General features: G+C 32.5%; 2 protein-coding genes across 2 annotated transcripts; both read right to left on the reverse strand.

Moving 5' to 3' along the window:
* Positions 1 to 726: 726 nt before the first annotated feature.
* LOC111899714 (uncharacterized) lies at positions 727 to 1,791 on the reverse strand. The gene has a single exon (XM_023895567.2). It carries the CDS (start codon positions 1,720 to 1,722, stop codon positions 850 to 852), a length of 873 nt encoding a protein of 290 aa, XP_023751335.1. The 5' UTR covers positions 1,723 to 1,791; the 3' UTR covers positions 727 to 849.
* Positions 1,792 to 12,562: 10,771 nt separating this feature from the next.
* Positions 12,563 to 14,650, reverse strand: LOC111899713 (uncharacterized). The gene is made up of 2 exons (XM_023895566.1): positions 13,837 to 14,650; positions 12,563 to 12,651 (listed from the first exon to the last, which is right to left on the reverse strand). The coding sequence occupies exons 1-2, from the start codon at positions 14,648 to 14,650 to the stop codon at positions 12,563 to 12,565; spliced, it is 903 nt and encodes a 300-aa protein (XP_023751334.1).
* Between the last annotated feature and the right edge of the window lie 9,750 nt (positions 14,651 to 24,400).

Below are 24,400 nucleotides of genomic sequence, written 5' to 3' on the forward strand. Positions count from 1 at the left end.
ACAATAAAAGAAACTCTATATATCTGCCAACCATCAATATTTTTCAATCACCGTTATCTTGAGCATGTTTGCAAACCTCACAAGTCCCTGTATGGTCTAAAACAAACACCTCGCGTATGGTACCAGCACTTTTCCATGCATGTTGGTTATAGAACATTTTTCTTGAGGTTCGTACTCAACTTCATCGAGCTACACTTGTCTACTGTTTTTGTCGTCTACTTATGTGGCCAACCAATCAAACACAAGCAAACTAAACACATCAAGATGGACATACACTTTGTGAGAGAAAAGGTTGATATTGGTATTGTCAAAGTACTACATGTTCCACTGGCTTATCAGTATGGATAAATTTGTACAAAAGGCCTTCCCCGAGAGTTGTTCCTCGGCTTCAAATCCAATTCGTTTGTCGGTTCACCTCTCACTCAAATTATTGGGGCTAGTAGCCAATCTAAATATGGAATGTATATCAATTTGATTATATCTTTATCCATTTATCAATCCCTTGATTATCCGGATTCTGTTTGTAACCTTGTATTTGTAGACATAGTCTAATGAGAATATGGCCAGGAGTTTACCTAATTTACAATGCCAACTTGGAAAAAAATCTGAATCCAACTTTCCGGAGAAAATTCAATGGATCGGTCCACGTTTTCTACAAACACACCATAGTGGTTGCTTTTAGAGATAAACATGTAATGAACATATCAAATGCATACAAATCGAAGACCGTTATTAATCACTTGAAGCCTATACTCCATGATATACACAAAAAAGTATTTCAATGTTTACAAAATGTGTTAGAAATAAAAAGTTATTTACATGACTACATTACAGATAGTTAACATATTGCTAACAGTTGATGATATTTAGAATTGACACTCTAGTTTTGATCAAGCATCTGCAAAGGCCTTCTAATTGGTCAATTAGATCTCCGAGGCTGAATTCCATTTCTGCTAGCCCTTTTTTTATACCCTCAAGAACTAGTCTGTCTGATTTTATGTTCTTGTTTCTTATTAAGGTGTGTAGGTCATCATGTACCTTCTGAACGACACTTTCTTTTACTGTTTGAACACACTGCGCACGCTTGCCGCCTATATGATGCATTTTCGAGACTAAAAACGAGCCTTTTGGCCTTGATGGTGTGTTTGATCCAAGAATAAACGCCAACAACGACTCAAACACTGCCAAAGTGTTTGATCTCATTTCCTTCAATACATTAACGTTTGATGTTGAAGAACCATAATGCTTCTGCAAACCTAACAATGCTTTATAAGCAGCCTTGTTTACTTTTCTCCTGTTAGATAGATAGTCCTCGACTGAGGAAGTTAACCCATGGACATCGCCTCTTTTACGCCGTAGAACAGACTGGAGATCTTTGGCATAGGCCGTAGATGTAGATAAGGCATCCTTGGTTGTGCTACACAGATCCAAAAGCCCAATAAGTTCGTCCAAAAACTTGTTCAGCTGTTCTTTAAGGCACCCGTGTGATAAAGAATGTTGAGTTGATGGCAGTGTAAGGAACGGCTGAATGGATTCATACATATCATTCAGACAATTTAGCTTCTCGCCTATCAGTGATGATGATGAACACGATGTGGTGGCATCTTGAGAAGTGTGAGATCTGTATAACTCATTGAATACGTGGTGCTTGTCTAATGTAGAAGGTAAGCTGATGGATCGGCCATGACTATGGGGTTTTATGTTTGAAGAAATAGCAGCCATCTGTTTCTGAGAAGCGAAAGCTAAGAAATTACTATCAGTTTATTGTCTGTATCCTCTGTTTACAAACTTCATAATATAGTTATAGTTGGAGTGTGTTAATGTTAATGTGATCCTGAATCAGATTTGGTTGTTGCTCACCCATATTCCACAGCTCATTTCCCATTATTCTATGTTCTATTGTAATACAACACGAATGGCACAACTTGTTTCTTTCGTTGCATGATCTGGGTATTGATTTGCGCTGAATTAATTAAAATAAAATACTCCGATACATGAAGTGGCATCTACATTATTTCATTCATAAATATTTATATATACGCGCACCCAATGCACGAGTGATTACATAAATAAATGAAATTTGGTAAATGGTTGCCCCTGAGTTGGAGACATGGTTACCTGTATATGTAAATTAAGACTGCTTGAGAAAGAATCTAGATACCACGATCGTAATTTTGTCCTGAACTTAATATAAGGTGTTGCATCACTTTCAAGTAAAAAACTAACATTAGCTTGTTTTCTGGTCGAAGATAAAGTCTTGAATGAATACATAGTTTTAATGCATGTAGACAACTCCCTCCACAACCAGACAAAAAGCTATCAGAAGCCTGGTGGCACTGCGCCCGTTTATCTTTATGAAACCTGGAATCCTGGCTGCCATTCATCTGCTATATGTATTGATTATCCATATCTTTAATACACCAAAACCACTATCATCGATGGTAAGAATGATACAGCCATGTGTAAGTTTGATTAGAGAGTCATGGATTCAAGTCTCATTAGAAAACATAGAAGGTGATTAGTATTAGATTAGAAGTACCATAGTCTTGCCGTTTAAAAAAAATTATAAATTTGTTTATGTGTGCTTGTGGGTAGGGGTGCCCATGCACAGATAAAACATGTGGCATGCGCATAGTGAGAGTTAAATGTATACTAATAGGAACTAATTTAAAAAAATAATAATAATAACTATAAATGTCAAAATATTTAAAAACTTTGAATTTATAAAAAAATATTTATTATCAATTAATTTTAAAAAATAATTTAAATAAATAAAAGAAATTAATAAGTTTTAATTTTGAAAATTTTGAAATTAAAAAGTAATTTTATTAATGAAATTAATATCCGTTTATTAGTACATTTATTATAATTATTACATTAAAATATTATGATATTTAATAAAATAAGAAAAAAAAAACCTCATAAAATAACATGTTAAAAAAATAATTCAAAATAACCATAAAATGACAATTGGTAAATTGAATGAGAATATGACAAATAAATAAATAAATAAATAAAATATATTTATTAGAGAGGAGATATATTGCCCAGATATCATTGGGTGGCATGTGAGCGTTTTGAGTAGGAGATATATTAATCATAGATGAATTTGTTGATTTAAATAATATAAGGATAAGAATGGCTATCTTGACTGTAAACTTTATATTTAACTAGGGGCGGAATAAAAGTATAGCTAGTTATCATGGCCATGAAATTTTCAAAAAGAAAAAAAAAAATTACCATACAAACAAATGTAATTTGGTTTATTGTCGTGACATAAAGAAAAGTGTACACAAGGAAACTAATATAAAATATTCTTGCACCATTCATCGGAATGGAACCTGTTTGATCATTAGCATTATTTTTTAAATCTTACGAAATTGGGACTAAATTAATATTTTGGTCATGTTCCCGTGAAGTACAAAACAAAGATTTATAAAAAAAAAAAAAAAAAAATCATCTTTCATTTTATTGTGTAATCTGGTTTAATGAGACTAATTGAAAATGAGCTTTATAAAAAAAATCATCTTTCAATTTATTGTGTAATCTGGTTTTAATGAAACTAGTTGAAAATGAGCTCAATTTAACGAGGTCCGTTGAAAATGAAGAAAAAAACTTTGTTTTAATGAGGTTTATTGTTGAAAATTACCTATTTCTTGTACCAAGAGAAAGTAGCAGAATAATACTCCTTCCGTCCCAATATTATAGTCCATATTTCTTTTTTGATTTGTTTCAAAATAATAGTCAACTTCTAAAAATAAATAACATTTTTACCAAAATACCTCCTCATTATTACTTAACCAACTAAACATTTAATTGAACATTAAATGCAAAGTAAGGACAAAACTGTCATTTTATTATATAAAGTTAGTGGTAATTAATGTTTTTCTTAATCTGTGTGTTTTTTGTCTGTGGACAATAATATTGGGATGGAGGGAGTAATTGTTAAGCAAATGATTAGTTTATGAAAAAGCAAATACAACTAAACTAATAATACATGATAACAAATTAATAATAAGGGAAAACCGCAATAAAGTTCCTACATATTGGCCTCATAATCGATTTAGTCCCTATATATTTTTTTTATTCAATTAAATCCCAAATACCGGTAATCGTATTCAATTTAACCCTTTGACCCGGTCAACAGGTCATCTAACTTTCAAAAATTACATTTTTGCTCCAGATTTCAAAATTTATTACAAATTTGATCCAAAATTTACACTTTTGGCCTAAATTTTAAACTTTGTTACAAATTTGGTCCACACTTTACCCTTTTTGCCCAAATTTTAGAATTTTATTATGAATTCATCCTAACTTTAGTTTTTTTACAACTTTTTTTCTCAAAGAATTGTTTGAAATATGTTTTTTCTTTATAACATCATATTCATACAAAAAAAAACGTATTTTGATATAAAAATCTTATATTTTATATATAAAAACTTTCTTGAAAAAGATTTTTGTATATGAAATATTTAGTTATAAAAATAAGTATTTATTAAGTATATAAATATGTAGAAATCCGTTTTTATAAAAAAATGTATACAAAAATGTATTTTAAAAAAAATGTATACAAACACCTATTTTATCTATATTTTTTTTTTTGTAAAATCGTGTTTTTTTATATTTTTTTTATAAAAACGTGTTTGAATATTTTTTTATATAATACATGTTTGTATACATTTTATAAAATGTATACAAACACAATTTTGTAAAATATATACAAACACGTATTATATAAAAACTTATTCAAGCACGTTTTTATAAAATGTATACGAACACATATTATATAAAAAAATTATTCAAACACGTTTTTATAAAAAAAAAAATAAACAAACACGATTTTATAAAAAAATATAGATACACACCTATTTGTGTGCATATATATATATATATATATATATATATATATATATATATATATATATATATATATATATATATATATATATATATATATAAAGGTGATAGGTGTTTGTATATATTTTTTTATAAAAACAAATTTATATATATTTATATACTAAATAAATACATATTTTTATAACTAGATATTTCATATACAAAAAACTTTTTAAAAAAAGTTTTTATATAGAAAATATAATATTTTTATGTGAAAATACATTTTTTTTTGTATAAATATGATTTTATAAAGAAAAAACATATTAGAAACAATTTTTTGAAAAAAAAAAGTTGTAAAAAAACTAAAAGTAGGATGAATTCATAATGAAATTATAAAATTTGGGCAAAAAAGGTAAAGTTTGGACCAAATTTGTAAAAAAATATAAAATTCGGGCCAAAAGTGTAAATTTTGGACTAAATTTGTAATAAATTTTGAAATCTGGGCCAAAAATGTAATTTTTGAAAGTTGGATGACCTGTTGACCGGGTCAAAGGGTTAAATTGAATACGATTACCGGTATTTGGGACTTAATTGAATAAAAAAAATATATAGGGACTAAATCGATTATGAGGACAATATGTAGGGACTTTATTGTAGTTTTCCCTAATAATAAAAGTAAATCATACAATTAAATTCTAGTACCTAGCATATCAATAGTGATAATACATATTCTTTCAACTCTTTTATTTATTTTAATGGGTTTTCTTTTCTTAGGAAAACAATTATACATATCACGACCCTCTTATTGCAAGCGTGACATGACACCACCACTATTAACACCACCTTGGGGGTGTCGTGGTGGCATGAGTGTGGGCTTTTCATTCCAATTCCAATACAACATGAAGGACCAAATCCAATCATCTTTCTTCTTATTTCTTCCCCTCTCTTTTTCTCTCTTACAACTCTCTTCTCCACAATCGTGGGGAGTACATCAAGCTATGTCTTCCGATGTGGTGTTTAACTGCCAGCTGGAAGAAACCCACCCCAACTTGTGTAGGGAGTGTACTGGATGGCCTTAGAGTCATGTAAAGATACACCATTAGCTTTAAGGGAATTATTAGTTAACAATCTACTCACTACAAGGATTGACCCTATAAAGACGACTTTTAAAAATGATGTAACGTCCCAAATTACATACCAATTTATTTATTTTTAAAATTAAAGGAAACAATGTTATTCATTCATAAAAGCAAATATTCAATTATTTCAAAAACATAAATCAAAGTATTAATATCATAATGTGGAACATCTTGAAAACATAACAACAAATGCAATGCAATCATGTCTTGTTCTTCCCAAACTTCGAAAAAGATCTGCAATATATAAACTTAAAATTGTAAACATAAAGGTTATTGAGTTCCCCAAAATACCACATACTATATATATATATATATATATATATATATATATATATATATATATATATATATATATATATATATATATATATATATATATATAGGGTTAGGTTATTTTGTTTTTACTAAGTATTGTGTGTCAGAATGCACAGATCTGGACCAATGGATGGAATTAATCAATGGACATGATTTGAGAGTGTATGATATTACAATGGGGTAACATGTAGCATATAATCACACAATTTTAAGCAAAAGAGTATTTTAGACAATTAACTACATTTATAAAAGGAAATTTTCGGATTTTTAGGGATGATTAATTCTCCTAATTTAAAAAAAATCTGAATTTTTTAATTAATTCAATTTCAATTTTTTACCAATTTTATTCTGTCAGAATATTTTTTGTTAGAATGATGCTCTTTCAGAATTTTATTCTAATAAAATATTATTTTGTTAGAATGACAGAATGTCAACCATAAACTAGTAAATATATTTTCGATTTTATTCTTGCAGAATATATTTCCAATGCAGATATTTGATTTGAGAAATAAAAAACAAATTCATTCATATTCTTACAGACTAATATCCTTATACATTTAAAATAGTTATACATATTCTAAAAGAATATCATTAAAGATGAATAAAATTCTTAAAAAATAGCATTCTTGAATATACAATTATTGAACAAATACACTTGATCTTCTTCAGTGGTCCGTATAATCCACTTGATCTTCGAATATATACTTGTTGTTGAACTCGATTCCAAATATTTTTCTTGTATAATCAATATTGAATTCCTTCTCTATGCAATTCTGAAAGAAGAAGATACATTACTCGTTAGTATTACCCGTTAAACAAATATACTAGTTAACAAACATTCGTAAAAACATTCTAACAGAATACATTTATATAAATAAATTCTGACAGAAAACATTACAAAATGCACTTAAATAACATTCTTTTAAAAATCTTTTGCGAATAATAGGCATCAAATTGATGATTGTTACTAACATCATTCTAAAAGACATTCTACAAGAATGATTCATTTAAGCTGTAACTAAAAAAAAACATACTATAAATTCTGAAGTACACAATACAACCATTCTAATAGAATGTCGCAGACATTGAAATTCTATCAAAATACATATAAACAATTAACCAAAATTCTATCATAATGCATATAAACAATTAACCATTCTAATAGAATGTGGCAGACATTGAAATTCATTTACACAAGTATGTGGATTCGAATTGAAATTCTTACTAACAATTAACAAATGGTTTATTTTTACACCAAATAACATGACCAGAACCAGTAAAAAAAACCTAGATTTCAACTATGCATTTTATCGAACACTTGGTGTGCTTCTTCAATTTCTTCAAAAAAAATTAGTGTGAGTCTTATCAATTCAGTTTCTTGGTGGTCAAGAACTGGAGATACAACTAAAAAAACATGTTATGATTAGTACAAGAGCATACCAATTCAGTTTCTTGGTAGTGTCGTTGACGACCTAAAATCCCTTGTTGCCTTTGTTTTCACCTCGTTTTGCAGACTCCACAACAGGCACCGAGCACCTCCTCACCGCCATCTGATGCTATTGCTTTTCCCCGATTTCTGTTCAACAGATTGATTTAGTTCAAACACAAAATCAATTAATAAGATTGGAATCGATTTTGATGACAAATGACTCGAGATTGGAATCAGAAATCGGGAAGCACCTCCAGTGATTCACCGATTCGAAGGAGGATGAGGAGGAAAATATCGATTCCATGAAATCTTCCCCTTGATCTTCTTTGCTGCCAATGACGGGAGAGGAACGAAGAACCGTTGACTGCCTTCCTTCACATCTTCCGGTTGGTGAACTAGGAGTGAAAAGGGTTTGAGAATTCTGGAGGTTTTATTAGACAGGATTTAAGCGAGAGGCTAGGTCAAATATACTTATTCTATTTCCTTAATTGCAAGATTCAATTAAATGATTTTCTTAATTAAAAGTATAAAATATCCAAAATACCCTTAAATGATTTATTTAATTGTTTATTATTTCTTGAATTCTCATTGGTGCATTTAGGCACACAATACTTTGTAAAAACATTTGAACATAACTCTCTCTCTCTCTCTCTATATATATATATATATATATATATATATATATATATATATATATATATATATATATAGGGTTAGGATCAAATGTGAACTTCAAATATTGTATGAATGTATAACTAATTATGGTCTATTGAATTAAAAGAAATGAATGGTTGAGATATGAAGGCACATGTTATTAATGATGGGTTTTCACCATAAGAACATCCTATGTGCTCATGCAACCCTAATGCTTGGATCTAGGTTTCTCTATTGTACATGCAGTTCATCCATGACTTTAAACCCTAGTTCTAGCATACACTTCATCATATTAACATGTGAAAGGGTTTTTAGATCTTACCTTGATTGTTATGTAGCAATAACAATCTCAAATCCTCCTTATAATGGCTTTAGAAAGCTTAGAGTCACAAGTGTCACTCCTCTAATGGCTCACAAACTCCAAGAGCAAGAGGATGAAGAATGATAAGAGAGAAGGCTGCCCAAGAACGTCCAAAAACCTAAGGAGTTACTTCCACACGTTTTTGGTGCTCTGGGGATCTTTAAATAGTGAGGCTATAAGGGTTATCTAACAAAGAAACCCTAATTTGGATGCTTAGGTCCTAAGCAACCCATGAACTCCCTCCTTAGAGGCCTAGGACGATTTCTAATGGGTTTCCCCATAGAATTTGTCTGCCCCTCTAATATGGAGTCCATTAGCCCAACATTCAACTTATCATACAATTGAAAGTTCTAGTCTCTTAAGTTTAATTAATGTCTTTTAGCCACAAAGTTAATTCTTATTAATTCTTGACTAATATTAATTAAACAATATGATTTCTCCTTTAATATATTATTCTCATAATATATTAATAAATCATAATTAATCCTCTCTCTCCATAATTCATCCTATCAAGTTGCTTTGGTGAATGCAACCCAAAAGAACCATGCACCATCGGGTTAAGTACATATCAAAACAGTTATGGACTTAGATACTAATTCAACAATTAACATGTGGTAACATTTACTATAAAATTGTGTTTAATTAATTGTAATAATGGTTAAAAAGTATAAATGGAAGGTGAATTTTTTTGGGATATCAATTTAAATTTAAATTTAAATTTTTTATTTATGTAGTGTAATCGTTTTTTACAGCGTACTAAAAAAACATGAAACATATTTCATTCTTTAATAATTATGTTTTCTTTTTTCACCACCTATAATATTTGATTTTTTCCATTCTTTAAGAATTGGGTAATTTTTTTTCACCACTTATAATATTTAATTTTTCTTGATCATAGAACAATTGCTTATTTTTTATCATTCTTATGCTTATGAATTACAATCTTTTAACAATTCCTAGGGTCGATACAACATTAAGAATCAAATTTTTTTAAAAGTAAAACTTTTTATATATCATGAAAATCGTCAAGAATCAATTTATTAATTAAAACTCCTTGCTTACTAATAAGAATCATTATGAATGATATTTTTGTAAGAAATTCTTGTAGAATAAGACATTAATTAGATGTTATAATTCACATTCTTCAAGAATAATTTAATATTCTTGAATAATAAGACATTAATTCCTAGTGCATAACCAACATTCTTGAAATAGTGAAATAAATATTCATGAAGAATATATAGCACATTCTTTTTGTCAAAAGGCTAAAAAAACAAAAACCCTACATTCTATTCTTATGTTCATTGCTTTTCATTATCTCCATTAATCTTTGACCAACCAACGCTATCTGTAGTATTCTTGAACCACCCGTCCTCTTTTTTCCAGCCTTTCGTTCTTAAAGAATACATTGGTTTTAGTATTTCATTCTTGAAGAATACCCTACATCACAGTTAACATCTTATTTTCCTGTTTTTATTATGTACAGAAATAAAAAAGTGAGATATAAATATCTAAAGATGCAATTACATAATACTTAAATGTCAATAAAAATAATGCTCAAAGAACATACCAAAGCAAAATAGTCAAAAAGAAAAGAGAGGAAAAAATATCTTTTTGTGTTCGTGAGTGGAAGAACACAAGAATATCTATTCTATCAAAATTAGTTAACAAATAACATTTTTTTTCTTTTTTTCTGATGCTAAATGTTAATGGACAATTGTTATTACTAACAATAAAAAACTAGTTAACCCCTAACATTTCCTTTTTCCCAATACAAGCTTCCGCAAATAAAAAAAGAAAAACTGGAATAATGTAGAGTTAAATATTCAATTGCTAGCTACATATGGGAATTGTGAACCAAACAAATGTCGAAGTCAACAGTGGACAAAAACAAGTTCATAGCAGCAATTCTTATCATTAAAACCATTTGGAGTATAAAAGATGTCATCTAATTCATTATATGTTTTTTTTCTAATATTCAAATTTCCAAATCACTTGATGTTCTTACTTATATAACTTATATAATTGAACTCTCCTTTTCAGGGCATTTTGGGTTTTTGAATCAAAACATTTTTTAGTTGGCAATTTGGCTTCAGGTGGGAGGTTTTAACTACAACTATACAAATATATTCCTAAGACTAGCTAGCCAAAAAAAATCAATCCATATTAAGTCCTCTACTTTTATTTGTAAGCATTTTAAATGATATTTGTAAATGATGAGAGTAATAACCTTTAAAAGACATCCATGGGGCACTTCTTTTCCTATAACATTTGATCGTCTTTCTATAGTATTAATTTAATTTTTTTTTTCAATTTCATCAATTATACATCAAAAAGACAATTTTTCCAATGAGCGGTAAACGAAACATATAAAAGAATGATTAAATCATGATTTTGAATTACGAATGCAAAAGATTGAAACAGAAATGCAAGTAATTCAACATAAGATGAACCAAAATTATGATGCATAAACTTGATTTTGCATATCTAGAACAATTCTATGTGGTCGAGTGTCCTACAATCCAGAGGAATGAACAAAAATTCACAATTTTCGAGAGTTAAATCGTAGATTAAAGGTCGAACCATATTTGGTGCAGAGTGCCCTAAATTGCAAAACTCGAAAAGAAAGAAAACCAAAGATCGAGAGAGGTCGTACCTATCTTCGTTGGCTGTAGGCATCGACGATGAAGGCGGCGAATGGGGGTTGAAACGGCAACAGGTGTTTGTGGCATTTGTTGGTCGAAAGCAATCTTATGTCCTTTTGGGTGCTTGATTTTTCAAAGCGAGAAATGCTTGGAGACTCGAAGTTTGATGTCGATGGGGTAGAACAAAGATGATTAATGAAACTGATATCCTATTTTAATGGTATTAATATATCTATATTATACGGTTATTAATTGCAATTTTTTACCATAATTATTTAAAATTAAAATTACTATTACCATTATTAGATGATTGGTCTAGATTTAGTTATACATTCACACAATATTTGATGATTATATATGATCCTAACTCTCTCTCTCTCTCTCTCTCTTTCTATATATATATATATATATATATATATATATATATATATATATATATATATATATATATATATATATATATAGAGAGAGAGAGAGAGAGAGAGAGAGAGTTAGGATCACACAATATATATATATATATATATATATATATATATATATATATATATATATATATATATATATATATATATATATATATATATATATATATATCAGTGGACCAAGCCCTAGGGATATATTTTAACCCATGTAAATGATGGGTTTTGAGCATAACAAACAAAAACATATGTGTGCATTCAACCCTAATTATTGATTTATATTTTCTCTAATTTAACATATAACTTTTGAACATCAAATGGAAAACCCTAACGTGTCGTTTGGTTCGTTGGAATCCATTGGAATTAGAAGGAATTAGAATCTAATTCCACCACTTTCCTTTGTTTGGTTCAAGCTTTTAAAAGAAATTGGATTCCTAAATGAGTCAAAGTTTCCTTCCAACAAGGGAAAATAAATTTCATCCAAACTTAAGGAATTAAAATTCTTTTCAAGTGAAAATGTTGAATGTTACCATATTACCCATTTTACTTTTAACACTACACATGAAGCCCTTTTGTCGCCAACATCATTACCACCTCGCCCATACCATCATTGCCACCATCACCTCCGCCACCACCACCTTCATCACCACTACCGTCACTTCCACCATTGCCACCTCCACCACTACACCACCCACCACCTCCGTCACTACTCATGACCGCCACCATCACAATTACTACCGCCACCACCTTCATCACCTTCGCCACTACCCACGATCACCTTTGTCGTTATCATCACCATTATTGTCGCAGTCAACATCACTGCCACCATCACCATCATTTACAATTTCATTTTCTGCCAACCAAACATGATATGGAATTCAATTGAAATTTCATTCCTACCAACCAAACAACATATGGAATTGGATTGCAATTCCTGACAGATTTCAATTCCTTAACATATTCCAATTCCTTCAAAAACATTATGTGAACCAGACGCCACCTAAGACTACTAGTATATTTTCGAAATCAATAAAATCGGGTTAAGAAAACATACCTTGATTGTTATATAGCAATAACTATGATATCTTAATCTTCTTGACACCTTGAGAGCAAGCGTCACAAGTGTCACGCCTTTAGTGGTTCACACCCACTACAAACAAGATAATAAGATAGGAGAGAGGGGAAGAAGCTTGAGAATTTCGGCTACCCTTCTAGGGATTTAGTTAACCGAAATTCCTAAGGCTTAAGGGTCTATTTATAGTGCAGATAGGATACATTGGATAACCCTAATTTGAATATTATATTATTAATTTAAATTTGGTAATTATATTCACCTCCTTAATTATCCACATGTGATAATCTAGAAATCCTAGATTATCCATCTAAAACAATCCACCTCCTTCCGTAGGAAGGTTCTGGAACCTATTGTTCAATTATTGAACAATTCAACTTAGCTCCTGCACTTTTAATTAATTCTTTTAATCACAAAATTAATTTCAATTAATTTATGATTAAATATTAATTAAGTATTAGTATTTCTAATTAATATAATATTTTCATAATATGTTAACAAGTAATTTATTTCAATTTGTTAATGAAATAATAACTTCAACCACTCTCTCCAAAAGTCATCATGTCTAGTTGTTAGTTGTGATGGCAACTCACAAGGACTATGCTACTATCAATTCAAGTATATATCAATTACAGTTATGAGTTTAGACACCTAATCCAATAGCCGCTTAGCGTACGCCGAGGTCTTTTTACCCCGGCGACATTTTTAGCAATAACGATAGAATAATAGCGGCGACTTTTTACGGGTGACTTTTGTTGCCACTAATTTCCTTTTTTATTGTAGTGCACCTTAGTTTTCTATAATTTTTTTGAATAGTATATCAGTCATAAGAAAATTGTAACCATTAAAATATCATATGTACATCACTAAATAATGGAGCTGTCGATTTTTTCTAGCAATTAAGGATATTTAGAACTGACACTCTTGTTTTGATCAAGTGTTTGAAAAGGCATTCTACTTGTTCACTGAGATCTAGGAGGCTAAATTCCATTTCTGCTAACCCTTCTTGTATATGGTCTAAAACTAAGTAATCTGATTTTGTTTTCTTGTAGGTGATTAGAGAGTGTACTTCATGATCCACCTTCTTAACTTCAGTTTCTTCTAGTGTTTGATGACACTGTGCATGCTGGTTGCCTATCATCTTCGACACCAAAGACCAGCCTTTCGGTTTTGACTGTGTATTTGATCCAAGAATGAAAGTCAACAAGGACTCAAACACTTCCATTGTGTTTACTCTCATTTCCTTCAACATATTGATGTCTGATTTTGTTCTCTGGCCTTCCTTGACTGAAGAAGAACAATGCTTCTGCAAACCTGACAACGTTTTACAAAGGACCTTCTTCACTTTTCTCCTCTGTGACAGATAGGCCTCAAATGAGGATGTCAGCCCATGATTATTGCCTTTTTTGCGTCGAATCACTGACTGGAGTTCTTTGGCATTATCCACCGATATTAACAAGGCATCCTTGGTGGTGCTACACAGATCCAAAAGCCCAAGAAGTTCATCTAAAAACTTGTTTAGCTGTTCTTTGTGGCACCCTTGGGCTAAAGATTGTTTAGTAGATGGAAATGAAAGGAATGGTTGAATGGACTCATACATATCATTCAGACGATTTAGTTTATCGCCTACAAATGATGATGATGAACAAGATGTGGTGGTTTCTTGTGAAGCTTGAAATCTGTAAAACTCATTGAATACGGATTGCTGGTCTGATGTAGATGGTAAGCTGATGGACCTGACATGACTATGGGGTGTTATGTTTGAAGAAATAGAAGCCATCTGTTTCTAAGAACTAAAAAATGAGAATAAGATTTCAGTTTATTGTGTTTCCTCTGGTTACAAACATGGTATAAATAGTTGGAGTTTGCTGTTGAATTGTAATGTGATCATGAATTAAATTTGATTACGTGGCCATGTATAATTGTCTCCCTTCCTTCCATAATTAAAGCTCATTTTTCATTATTCTATCCCCTATATTCCAGCATTCACATGCCTTAATTAATATTGCATGATCTGAGTTTTGATTTGCTGAATTAATTTAACTATAATACAATGATACAAATCACAACTGGCATTGCATTGTATCATCCATAAATATTTATATATATATATATATATATATCTATATGTATACCCAATGCACGAGTGATTACATGAATAAATGACCTTTGGTGGATGGTAGGGTTGGGAGTTGGGAGACATTGCAACCTGAGGAAACTCTGTATAGATTCTTTGAGACTAATTAATCTAGATCTGATGCGATTCATGTTTTGTGCTGAAACCTAACTTAAGGTGTAGCTTCATTTTCAACGGAAAACAAAAATAGCGTTACGCTGTTTTATGGGGCGAAGAAAAAGTCTTGGAGTAAATGGTGGGACTACGCCTGCTAATCTTCCATTCATCTACATTTTTCATTATTCATGTGCCATATACACAGCTCATTTCTCATTATTCTATGTCCTACTACAGTATCAACATTTCTCAGTAGGAGACGAGACATTAAGTTGTTTCATTGGATGTATAATCTACCCATCTTGGTTTTAAGTACTAATTTACTGAATTATAAAATAAAGTAGCCTGACACAAGTGGTATCTGCATTATGCAGTTATATAAATATAAGCAACGCGTGAGTGATTATATATATATATATATATATATATATATATATATATATATATATATATATATATATATATATATATATATATATATATATATATATATATATATATATATATATATATATATATATATATATATATGACATTTGGTGAATAACCCTACTTCTGAGTTGGAGACATAATAACCTGTGGACATTCTGCGGATGGTTGTTTAGCAGAATCTAGATCGCAACATCCTAGTTTTATTTAAAGTGTTGCAATTCAAGGAAAAAAATAATTGCTGTTTTGAGTAATTGGTAGAGACTAGACAGTGATTTTCGTTCGGACACCTTCGTCTCAATCCTTCGGAGTATTCCGCCGGTGAATCTATGAATGCCGGGTCGCCGGACATTGATATTGAAGTCGAATAGTCAATATCTAATGCGTTAAAGACAGTCCATCAGATCGACTTAATTCATTCAATCACAAGTTAATTCTGTGGACTCAGGTGAGTCCGACTCCGGATTTTGAAACTAGGATGGACTGGTTTCAAAACCAAATCCCATGTTAATTAGTAATCGATTTTATTCGGGGCAAAATTGGGCAGAATAATTCAAAAATGTAAAACCCGATTTTAACCGAAATAGTTAAATCCGGTTTAAAAATCTATATTTTTCATATATTTGTTTTATTTTAAGCATTATTAAAATGGAAATGGTAATACATAATTACATATGACCCTTAAAGTTAATTAAAAAAACATATATAAAAACTCTTCACCTTTATTTCAAAAAAAAAAAAAAAGTAAATAGCTTTTTATCTTTGTTTCAATCCTATTCTATTTTTTACCTTAAACATTCTATTAATTGTTTTGTAATAAATATATAATCTATCGTTTTTGCTATAATAATTTATGTGAGAATATCTTCTTTAATAAATAAAGATTTTTTTGTCACATGTCAATCTCTGATAAATTTTGACACTTATCATTTTGTGGTATTTTTGAAAAAATATTATCCATTTTTCAATTTTTGGTTTGTTTCAGTTTTTAAAATTAAAGTTATACTCTTATATATGTAAATTATTAAATATCATATATATGATATTAAATTGCAATAAATACATTTCTTTCTTTCTTGTTTTAAAGTTGTATATTAAAAAAATATTTTTGTTTACATTTTAATGTTTAATCTTTTCTTAAATCAACCCGTGTAATATACGGGTCTCACACCTAGTTTGTAAGAATATTTCAACTATAGTAAATTTTATAAAATACGTTACTTTGTTTCAAAATTTTAATATGTATTTAACTTTTATATCAGTTCGATATATAAACATTAAACATTATATTTATTACTAATTATTATAGTTTAATATAAAATAGGATATTACAAATACTAAATATTACATTTTAAATTATAACTAGTAGACAAAAATAATGTAGAAAGATATAAAATAAAAAAAGAGTAATACAAACCAATTTCTAAAACTTCAACCCCATTTTTTGAAAAATGAGTACTGTTGGAGATAAATGGCTTCAAAGATGGGGAAAAATGGTATTTGGGTGTGGGTTGGATATGATTTAATAGGCATCGTCATTGTTATCATAGTAGCGATGGTAGTCGTTTATCATATAGAGTTTAGTCGCTAACTAGGATTTTACTTGCCACATGTTACGACCAGTGTTGCAAAACTTGACTTAGAGGTCAGATTAATCGGAATCGAGTAGGGCCTGAGGCACCTAATTATGAATCGGCCAAAAAACTCGAAATCGGTCAAAAATCGGTCAAAATCAGTCAAAATCAACTCCAATTTGGTAAGAATTGGAAAAATTTGGAGTCGGTCAAAATCGATAAAAAAAAAAAAAAAAAAAAAAAAAAAAAAAAAAAAAAACCTCGACAATTTTGAATTTTTAAGAAAAAAAAACGATAATTGTTATTGATATGCATCTAATTTGTGATAATTTTTTATAAACTTGTTATATTTATTATATATAGTTTTCTTAAAACTAATTTCATATAATTTATCCAATCCAATTATTCGGGTACTCCCCGACTAAACCGTATACTCGCTAGGCGGCTAGTCAGCCGCCCTGGGGACGCCTAATGAGTTTTGCAACATTGATTGTGGCAACTGTAATGGATTTAGGAAAATGAACTATTTCGGTGCCAATAGAAGCCTATGAGGACTTAAGTTGTCAAACCATAAAAGTCAGGGATCAAAGCCATGCATAGGAACTTAGGAGGACTTAAGTTGCCAAAGCGTAAAAGTCAGTTGTAACACTCGGTTTCAGATTTGCTTCTTTATTCGGGGCTTCGGCCCAATCTTCAGTGGTCATGAGGCTTGGGGCCTTGGGAAAGAAAGAATTTGGCCCTTCTCGGGTGTGGGTGTTATGGTTTAAGTGATCCAAGTGTTCGGTTGTGTCTTTAGAGGCTTTAAGGCCTGGGTGTGTTGTTAGAAGCATAGAGCTTCTCGCGATCATTCCATGGATATAAGGTCCGTTGGAACGGACCTAAGATGAGGAAGTTATGGCATTTTGAAGATTTTGGCAGAAATGACCCTTATTGGAAAAGGCTTGCGTCTCAGTCACATACGTTCATAGTAAAAGGCACGTGCTTGGGTTAGTACGCCCAGCGTAATGGTCAGAGTGCCAAACTATAATTTTTGGGGTTTGGGCACTATTTAAACATCTTTATGAGCTCAAGGCTCTTTCATTCTCAACCTCCATTGTGTTCTAGCCTCATTTCGAAAACCCTAATCTCATTTTGAGTGTTTGAGAGATCTAAGTGTGATTTTTAGTGTGTTATTGCTCATTTCCAAGAAAAGGGTGTTTGGTGCTAGCTTGTAGTTCAAAGGAGGACGTTTAGATCCAAACTTTTGGCTTCATTTCCAGCTCATTCAAAAAGTTCACATCATGACTTCTTATTGTGTTAGCTGAGTTTAGGGCAAGATTAAGGGTTTTTATAGGGTATTAATTTCTCCTTGTGAGTATGAGCCACTCCAAGAGCTTGGAGTGATAGATCTTGCCTCTTCTGATGTTTCTAGTTCATAAAAATGCTTGCTTGATGCTTAAGAATGGTCCATGCATGTTCTAGTTGGATTATGTTGAGTCTTATTGGATTAAATTGGTTTTTCGGTGCCATTGAGTCATGTAAATGCATAAAGTTGTAGACTTTATGCATTAAGAGCTTAGTTTGAAGGTCGTATGAGGTTTTGATGCATGGACTTAAAGGATTAAGATGTATTTTGAGTTTTGGTGATGTTTCGGTTATGTCTTGCGTAATAGATGATATTGTACCTTCTTTTGGTCGCGATCCAACATTCGTCGAGTACGCCCGACGTAGCTGAGTGTACGAGATGGGTTTTAGGTTTGTTACGTTTAGGGATTCACATACTTGGTCCACTTTGTTTCTTTGGGCCTTTTAGGCCAACTGAGATTTATTATTGGCTAAGGAATTATTAGGCTTTAGGATAAGGCCCATATGGGGTTGGGCCCAATTTGGTAAATTGGGCCATTAGTGGGCTTTTATAGATGTTGTAGTTCAGGCCTTTTTGGTTATGGGCTTGTGCCTCAGTTTTGGTTCATATTGGGTCAGGCGTAAATTGGTCATTTTACCCCTAGTATTGATTATGGATCATATTTTGCAACCCAATTGCTAATTCGGTGTTATTTTGGTATTGAAAGACCAGGAGGCAGTTTGTATGAAAGATCGGGGGTAACTCATGGCAGTTTGTATGAAAGACCAGGAGGCGGCTCTTGGCAAATTTTATGCAAGACTAAAGTCTGAACTCTGGCAGTTAATTGGTTAAGTAGCATAGATTGTATGCTAGTTGTCTTTGTGATGCTTGCATGGAAGACCCGGAGGTGGATCCTGGCACTTATCTGTAAGACCTAGGTTTTTGACCCCCGACCTGGCAAGGAAGACCACGAGGCAGCTGGTGGCATATCGACAAGACTATGGTTGGCACATAGCACTTTTATTGATTGATTGAATATGTATGATATGTATGGCTCGTTTGATATGTTTGGTATCTGGTATTTGGGGAACTCACTAAGATTTGTACTTACAGTTTGTTGTTTATGGTTTCAGGTACTTCCAGTTCGAAAGGGAAGGGCCCGACTTGATCGTAACGCATGCACCCATGTTTTCCTCAATATGTGATTTTGGGAATGAACTTTGATAATTGTTTTATTTTGAAATGCTTTTCAATGTTTGGATGAAGTTACAATAGTGTTTCGATTATAATAAAAATGAAATTTTAACCTTGATTTTTAGGTTGATACAAGTTGGTATCAGAGCCTTGGTTTGAGGGATTCAGGTATACTCTCAGGTGTGCATGGACTCGAACTAAGGGTTTGGTGAAATTTTTTATAAACTGAACATTTTAATAAAAAAATCAATTCAAATAAAGGGCGTGAAACGTGCAATCGGCCGAACTCAAGCAAGTGGTTCCCAGAATACCAGTGCATGTTTATTATGATATATGTTATGATTATGAGAATTTCATGCTAGATTAGCGCTAAGGATCTTCTCAGTGTTATATGATAGTAGGGATGCCTTTTTATGCCTAATTGTATGAGCTTTAGAATTGCATGCTAGTATGGATTATAGATGAGTGGATAAAATGCCTTGGTTAGTGTATGCTGGTTAGATTTTTCCATTGTTTGAATGTTGTTTGCTTAGTGCTATATGGGACTCTTAGTGATGTGAATTTAGTGCTAAGTGAATTTGCTAAGTCACATGTGTCACAAGTTAAATAATCTCAGAGTAATGAATTTGACCCTATTGCGCAGCTCTTGTTTGAGTCCAACCGTTCTAGGGTTGAGTCTTTTACTTGAAGGATTATCTGATCTTTGTTGGATTTGACTATATTCATGTGGAAGCTAGTTAACATTGGTGGGAGTCCTTCAGCATCAGGGAGATGGGTGAGGTCGGGAACCTAGGAGAGCCTAGGATATGCTTTAGTGGGTTTAGTGGTGCCGTTTAGTGAGTTTTGGTGCATTGTTTTGAGGAAGTAACTTAGAGGATTCAGGATGATTGTTGAGGAAAGTATGGATAGGTGTGCAATGTAGTATTGGGCCCGTACTACTGAAAGCACAGGATCTATACTCAACTCGGTGAGAGTCTTGGAGAATCTTAGAATCTTTTGGGAAGAGGATTCTTGGGCATGTTTTCATATTTGGCATGTTGTATTTTAGTTTTGGAGATGATCACTTAAGCAGATGGTTCAGGTTCTAGTTCTGGTTCAGGTTCGTGTTTCGGCTCAGGTGCAGGTGCTAAGCTGATTAACGAGCAGGTGCGGGAGTTCATCTCATCGAAGATTTCTACCAATATTTCGGAGATCTTGGATGAGCGCTTGTGCACATTCTGTTCTGAGATTATGGCTATTTTTGAAGCTCACACTCTTTCTTTCTAGGATCTTTGTGCTTGTGGAGCTCCTACATTCCACTAGGAAAGAGACCCTGTTGTCAATAGGAGGTGGTTAGCATACCGCATTCAGGACAAGTTTCTGCCCTGAGTAAACGAAGGTCAAATATGTTTCCTGCCTGTTGAAGGACCAGACAAGGGATTTGTGAGAAGTGGTTGGTAGTGAATGAGGTGTTGATGTTGTTGATGATATGTCATGGGATGACTTCTCTACCAGGTTCCGAGTTGATTTTGCACCAGTGATTGAGGTGCAGTACTTGGAGCGAGTGTTTCTGTATCTCCGCCAGACTACTGAGAGTGTGGCAGAGATCACTGCGAAGTTCTGGAAGAGGGCTTTATTGGTACCGTAGTATGCATCAGATGAGGAAATGAAGATGGTGATATATCATGATATGTTGCGGGATGATATCAAGGAATTTGTGAGTATTTCAGGGTGTGAGACCCTGAATGATATGGTTTCTAGAGCCCGAGGGCAGGAGATTGATTTGGAGCACCTTAGGAAGAGGGGATCAGATCAGGTGCATGTAGTGGAGGGTCACGAGAAGAGACCCAAGACTTCTGATCAGCGTTTGAGAGGCCAGCAGTGTCGGGGTTAGTGCAGTACGTGCGGGAAACTACACGATGGGCTTTATCATTCCAAGGGTTTAGGCTGCTACAAATGTGGCAGGGTTGGTCATGTCAGCAAGGATTGTCCAAGCCCGTTATGTTTTCACTGCAACCAGGTGGGCCACAAGAAGGTAGACTGCCCGATGTTGAGGGGGCGAGCAGTAAGTGAGTCTGCTCCGATTACTTTGAGGATCACTGATGGAGGAGATCGTAGGGCAGACTACGAAGAGGAAGGTACAAACTATGAAGAGATGTTCGCACAGTTTGCAAGGTATAGACTACGAAGAGACCTTCACACCATTTGCAAGACTTGAATCTGTTCGGATGTTTCTTTCATATGCTGCTCACAAAAATTATGAATTCTTTCAAATGGATGTGAAGTGTGCATTTATGGATGGTGAAATCGAGGAAACGGTCTACGTGGAACAACCACCAGGTTTCGTTAATGAAAAATATCTAATCACTGTTATATATTGGATAAGGTAGTGTATGGTCTGAAACAAGCACCTCATGTGTTGTACGAAACTCTTACTCATTTTCTGAAACAATCAAAATTTCAACAAGTTTCGGTTGACCCAACCTTCTTTCACAAGAAAGATGGTTACCCTTTAATGATCGTTCAAATTTATTTTGATGACATCATTTTCAGATCCACTAATCTAGAATTAACTACTGAATTCTGAAAACTGACGGAAACTAAATTTGAAATGAGTTTAGTGGGTCCCTTTAACTTTTTCCTTGGATTAAACATTACATAGAGCTCAGAGGGAATATTTATCAACCAAGAAGCCTACACGAAGACTTTGCAAGCAAAATTTGGTATGGTGGGTGATTCAAACGTCAAGGTTCTAATTTGGGGTGCAAACGAGTCAAGCTACTCGTGAGCTACTCGAGATCAAATCGTTAAAAGCTCGACTCGAGATCGATTTTAAATGAGCCCAAACCGAGCTCGAGCTTAATATTAGGCTTGTTTATTAAACGGGCTCGAGCTCGAGCCTCTATTACTTGGATCGATTAGGCTCGCGAGCCTAAACAAGCCTACATATATACAATAAAATGTTTTTATTTATATATATTAAAATATATAATAATTTAATAAATACTATTTTAGGAAATTATAGTATACCGTATACGAGCCGAGCCCAAACCGAACCCGAGCCCGTACAATTCATAACGAGACGATCTCGAGCTTTGTACCACAAGGCTCAAAACAAGCCGAGCTCGAGCTTGAGCTTATAAATATTTAAACGAGTAGAGCCCGAGCCTGGCTAGGCTCGAGCTTGGCTTGGCTCGTTTCCAGCCCTAGTTCTAATGGGATGCGGAGCAAAACTTACTCCATCCTTAGACAAACCAGCAGCTGATATCACTCAATATCGTCAGATGATTGGATCTTTAATCTATTTAACATCGAATCGTCCTGATATTATGTTTGTTGTATGTTATTGTGCCAGGTTTCAGGCGAATCCCGGTAAACTACATATGATTGTTATGAAGAACATATTTCGATACCTCAAAAGAACCACCTCTCTCGGAATATGGTATCCTTCTAATTTCTAGACCTGGCAAAATCTGGCACGACACGACAACCCGACACGAAGTTAGCGGGTTAGGGTTAGAGATTTCGACCCGTTTATGTACACGGGTTGACACGACACGACATGATAATTAAACGGTTAGGGTTAGGGTCAAGACTTTCAACTCGAAGATAACTCGAAGATGACCCGTATATATATATATATATATATATATATATATATATATATATATATATATATATATATATATCCTATTTTAGAAATATTTTCAATATTCTACATTTAAAGCGACCCAAATTCAAGAATTAACAGTAAAATTCAAAATTTCAAACCGACATGACACAACATATTTATAATGTTTAAACCTTAACCCGAAACCCAACACGAAATCGACACGAAAATAAATGGGTTGACATGACACGACACGATAATTAAACGGGTCGGGTTAGGGTCAAGCACTCTCAACTCGTTTAATGTCTTGACACGGCACGAACCGAACACGACACGACACGTTTGCTAGGTCTACTAATTTCGTATTCTTTATGCAAGCATATTTCGATGCTGATCTTGGTGTATGTGGACTTGATCGTAAAAGCACTTATGGGGGATGTTAGTTTATGGATGGAAAACTTGTGAATTAGCAATCCAAGAAGCAGACTTGTGTCTCTTTATCTACTTTAGAAGTTGAATACATCATAGTTGCATCGTGCACTTCCCAAGTTGTGTGGATTCAGAATCAGCTTAGTGATTATGGGATCAACATGAAAAGAATTCCACTATACTGTGGTTCAAATCAGAATCTACCATAATCCAGTGCAACACTCAAAGACAAAACAATTTGCACTAAGATATCATTTTATAAGGGATCATGTTGAGGATGGAAACGTTGAAGTACACTTTGTTAGATCCTCTGATCAACTAACTGATATCTTCACTAAGGGCTTACCTGAAATGACATTCGAGAAAATTTTACAAGGGCTAGGCATAATTGAAGCAGACTTAGTTCCAAAATCCATTTCGTAATCGGATTTTACTATTCATATTCCGAATGTTTCCAAGCTTTGGAATGGTTTGTAATTAATTTTCAAAATTCCAATTGTTTTCAAGCTTTGGAATGGTTCGAAATGTGTTGTTCATCAGGGTTTCGGAAATCTTCTATATCCTTTGTATATTAAGTGTCTTCCGACTGGTTCCTAGCTTTTGAATGATTCTGAAGTTACTATTCATTTGTGTTTCTGAATTTTTTTTTAATCTTTTTTATAAAATAAAAAATCACAAAAATATTTTCTTTATTTCTGTTTTATCTTTTTCAGAAAATCAAAAATCACAAACATATTTTCTTTATTTCTGTTTTATCT

The sequence above is a fragment of the Lactuca sativa genome, chromosome 4 (genome assembly GCF_002870075.4).
Source record: "Lactuca sativa cultivar Salinas chromosome 4, Lsat_Salinas_v11, whole genome shotgun sequence".
NCBI lineage: Eukaryota > Viridiplantae > Streptophyta > Magnoliopsida > Asterales > Asteraceae > Lactuca > Lactuca sativa.

Coding starts and splice junctions, on each gene's coding strand:
- LOC111899714 (XM_023895567.2), bottom strand. CDS start 1,722: ATGGCTGCTATTTCTTCAAACATAAAACCCCATAGTCATGGCCGATCC.
- LOC111899713 (XM_023895566.1), bottom strand. CDS start 14,650: ATGGCTTCTATTTCTTCAAACATAACACCCCATAGTCATGTCAGGTCC. Junction 12,652..13,836: donor ATTTAGCCTCCTAGATCTCA/GTGAACAAGTAG, acceptor TTTGGTTGGCAG/AAAATGAAATTGTAAATGAT.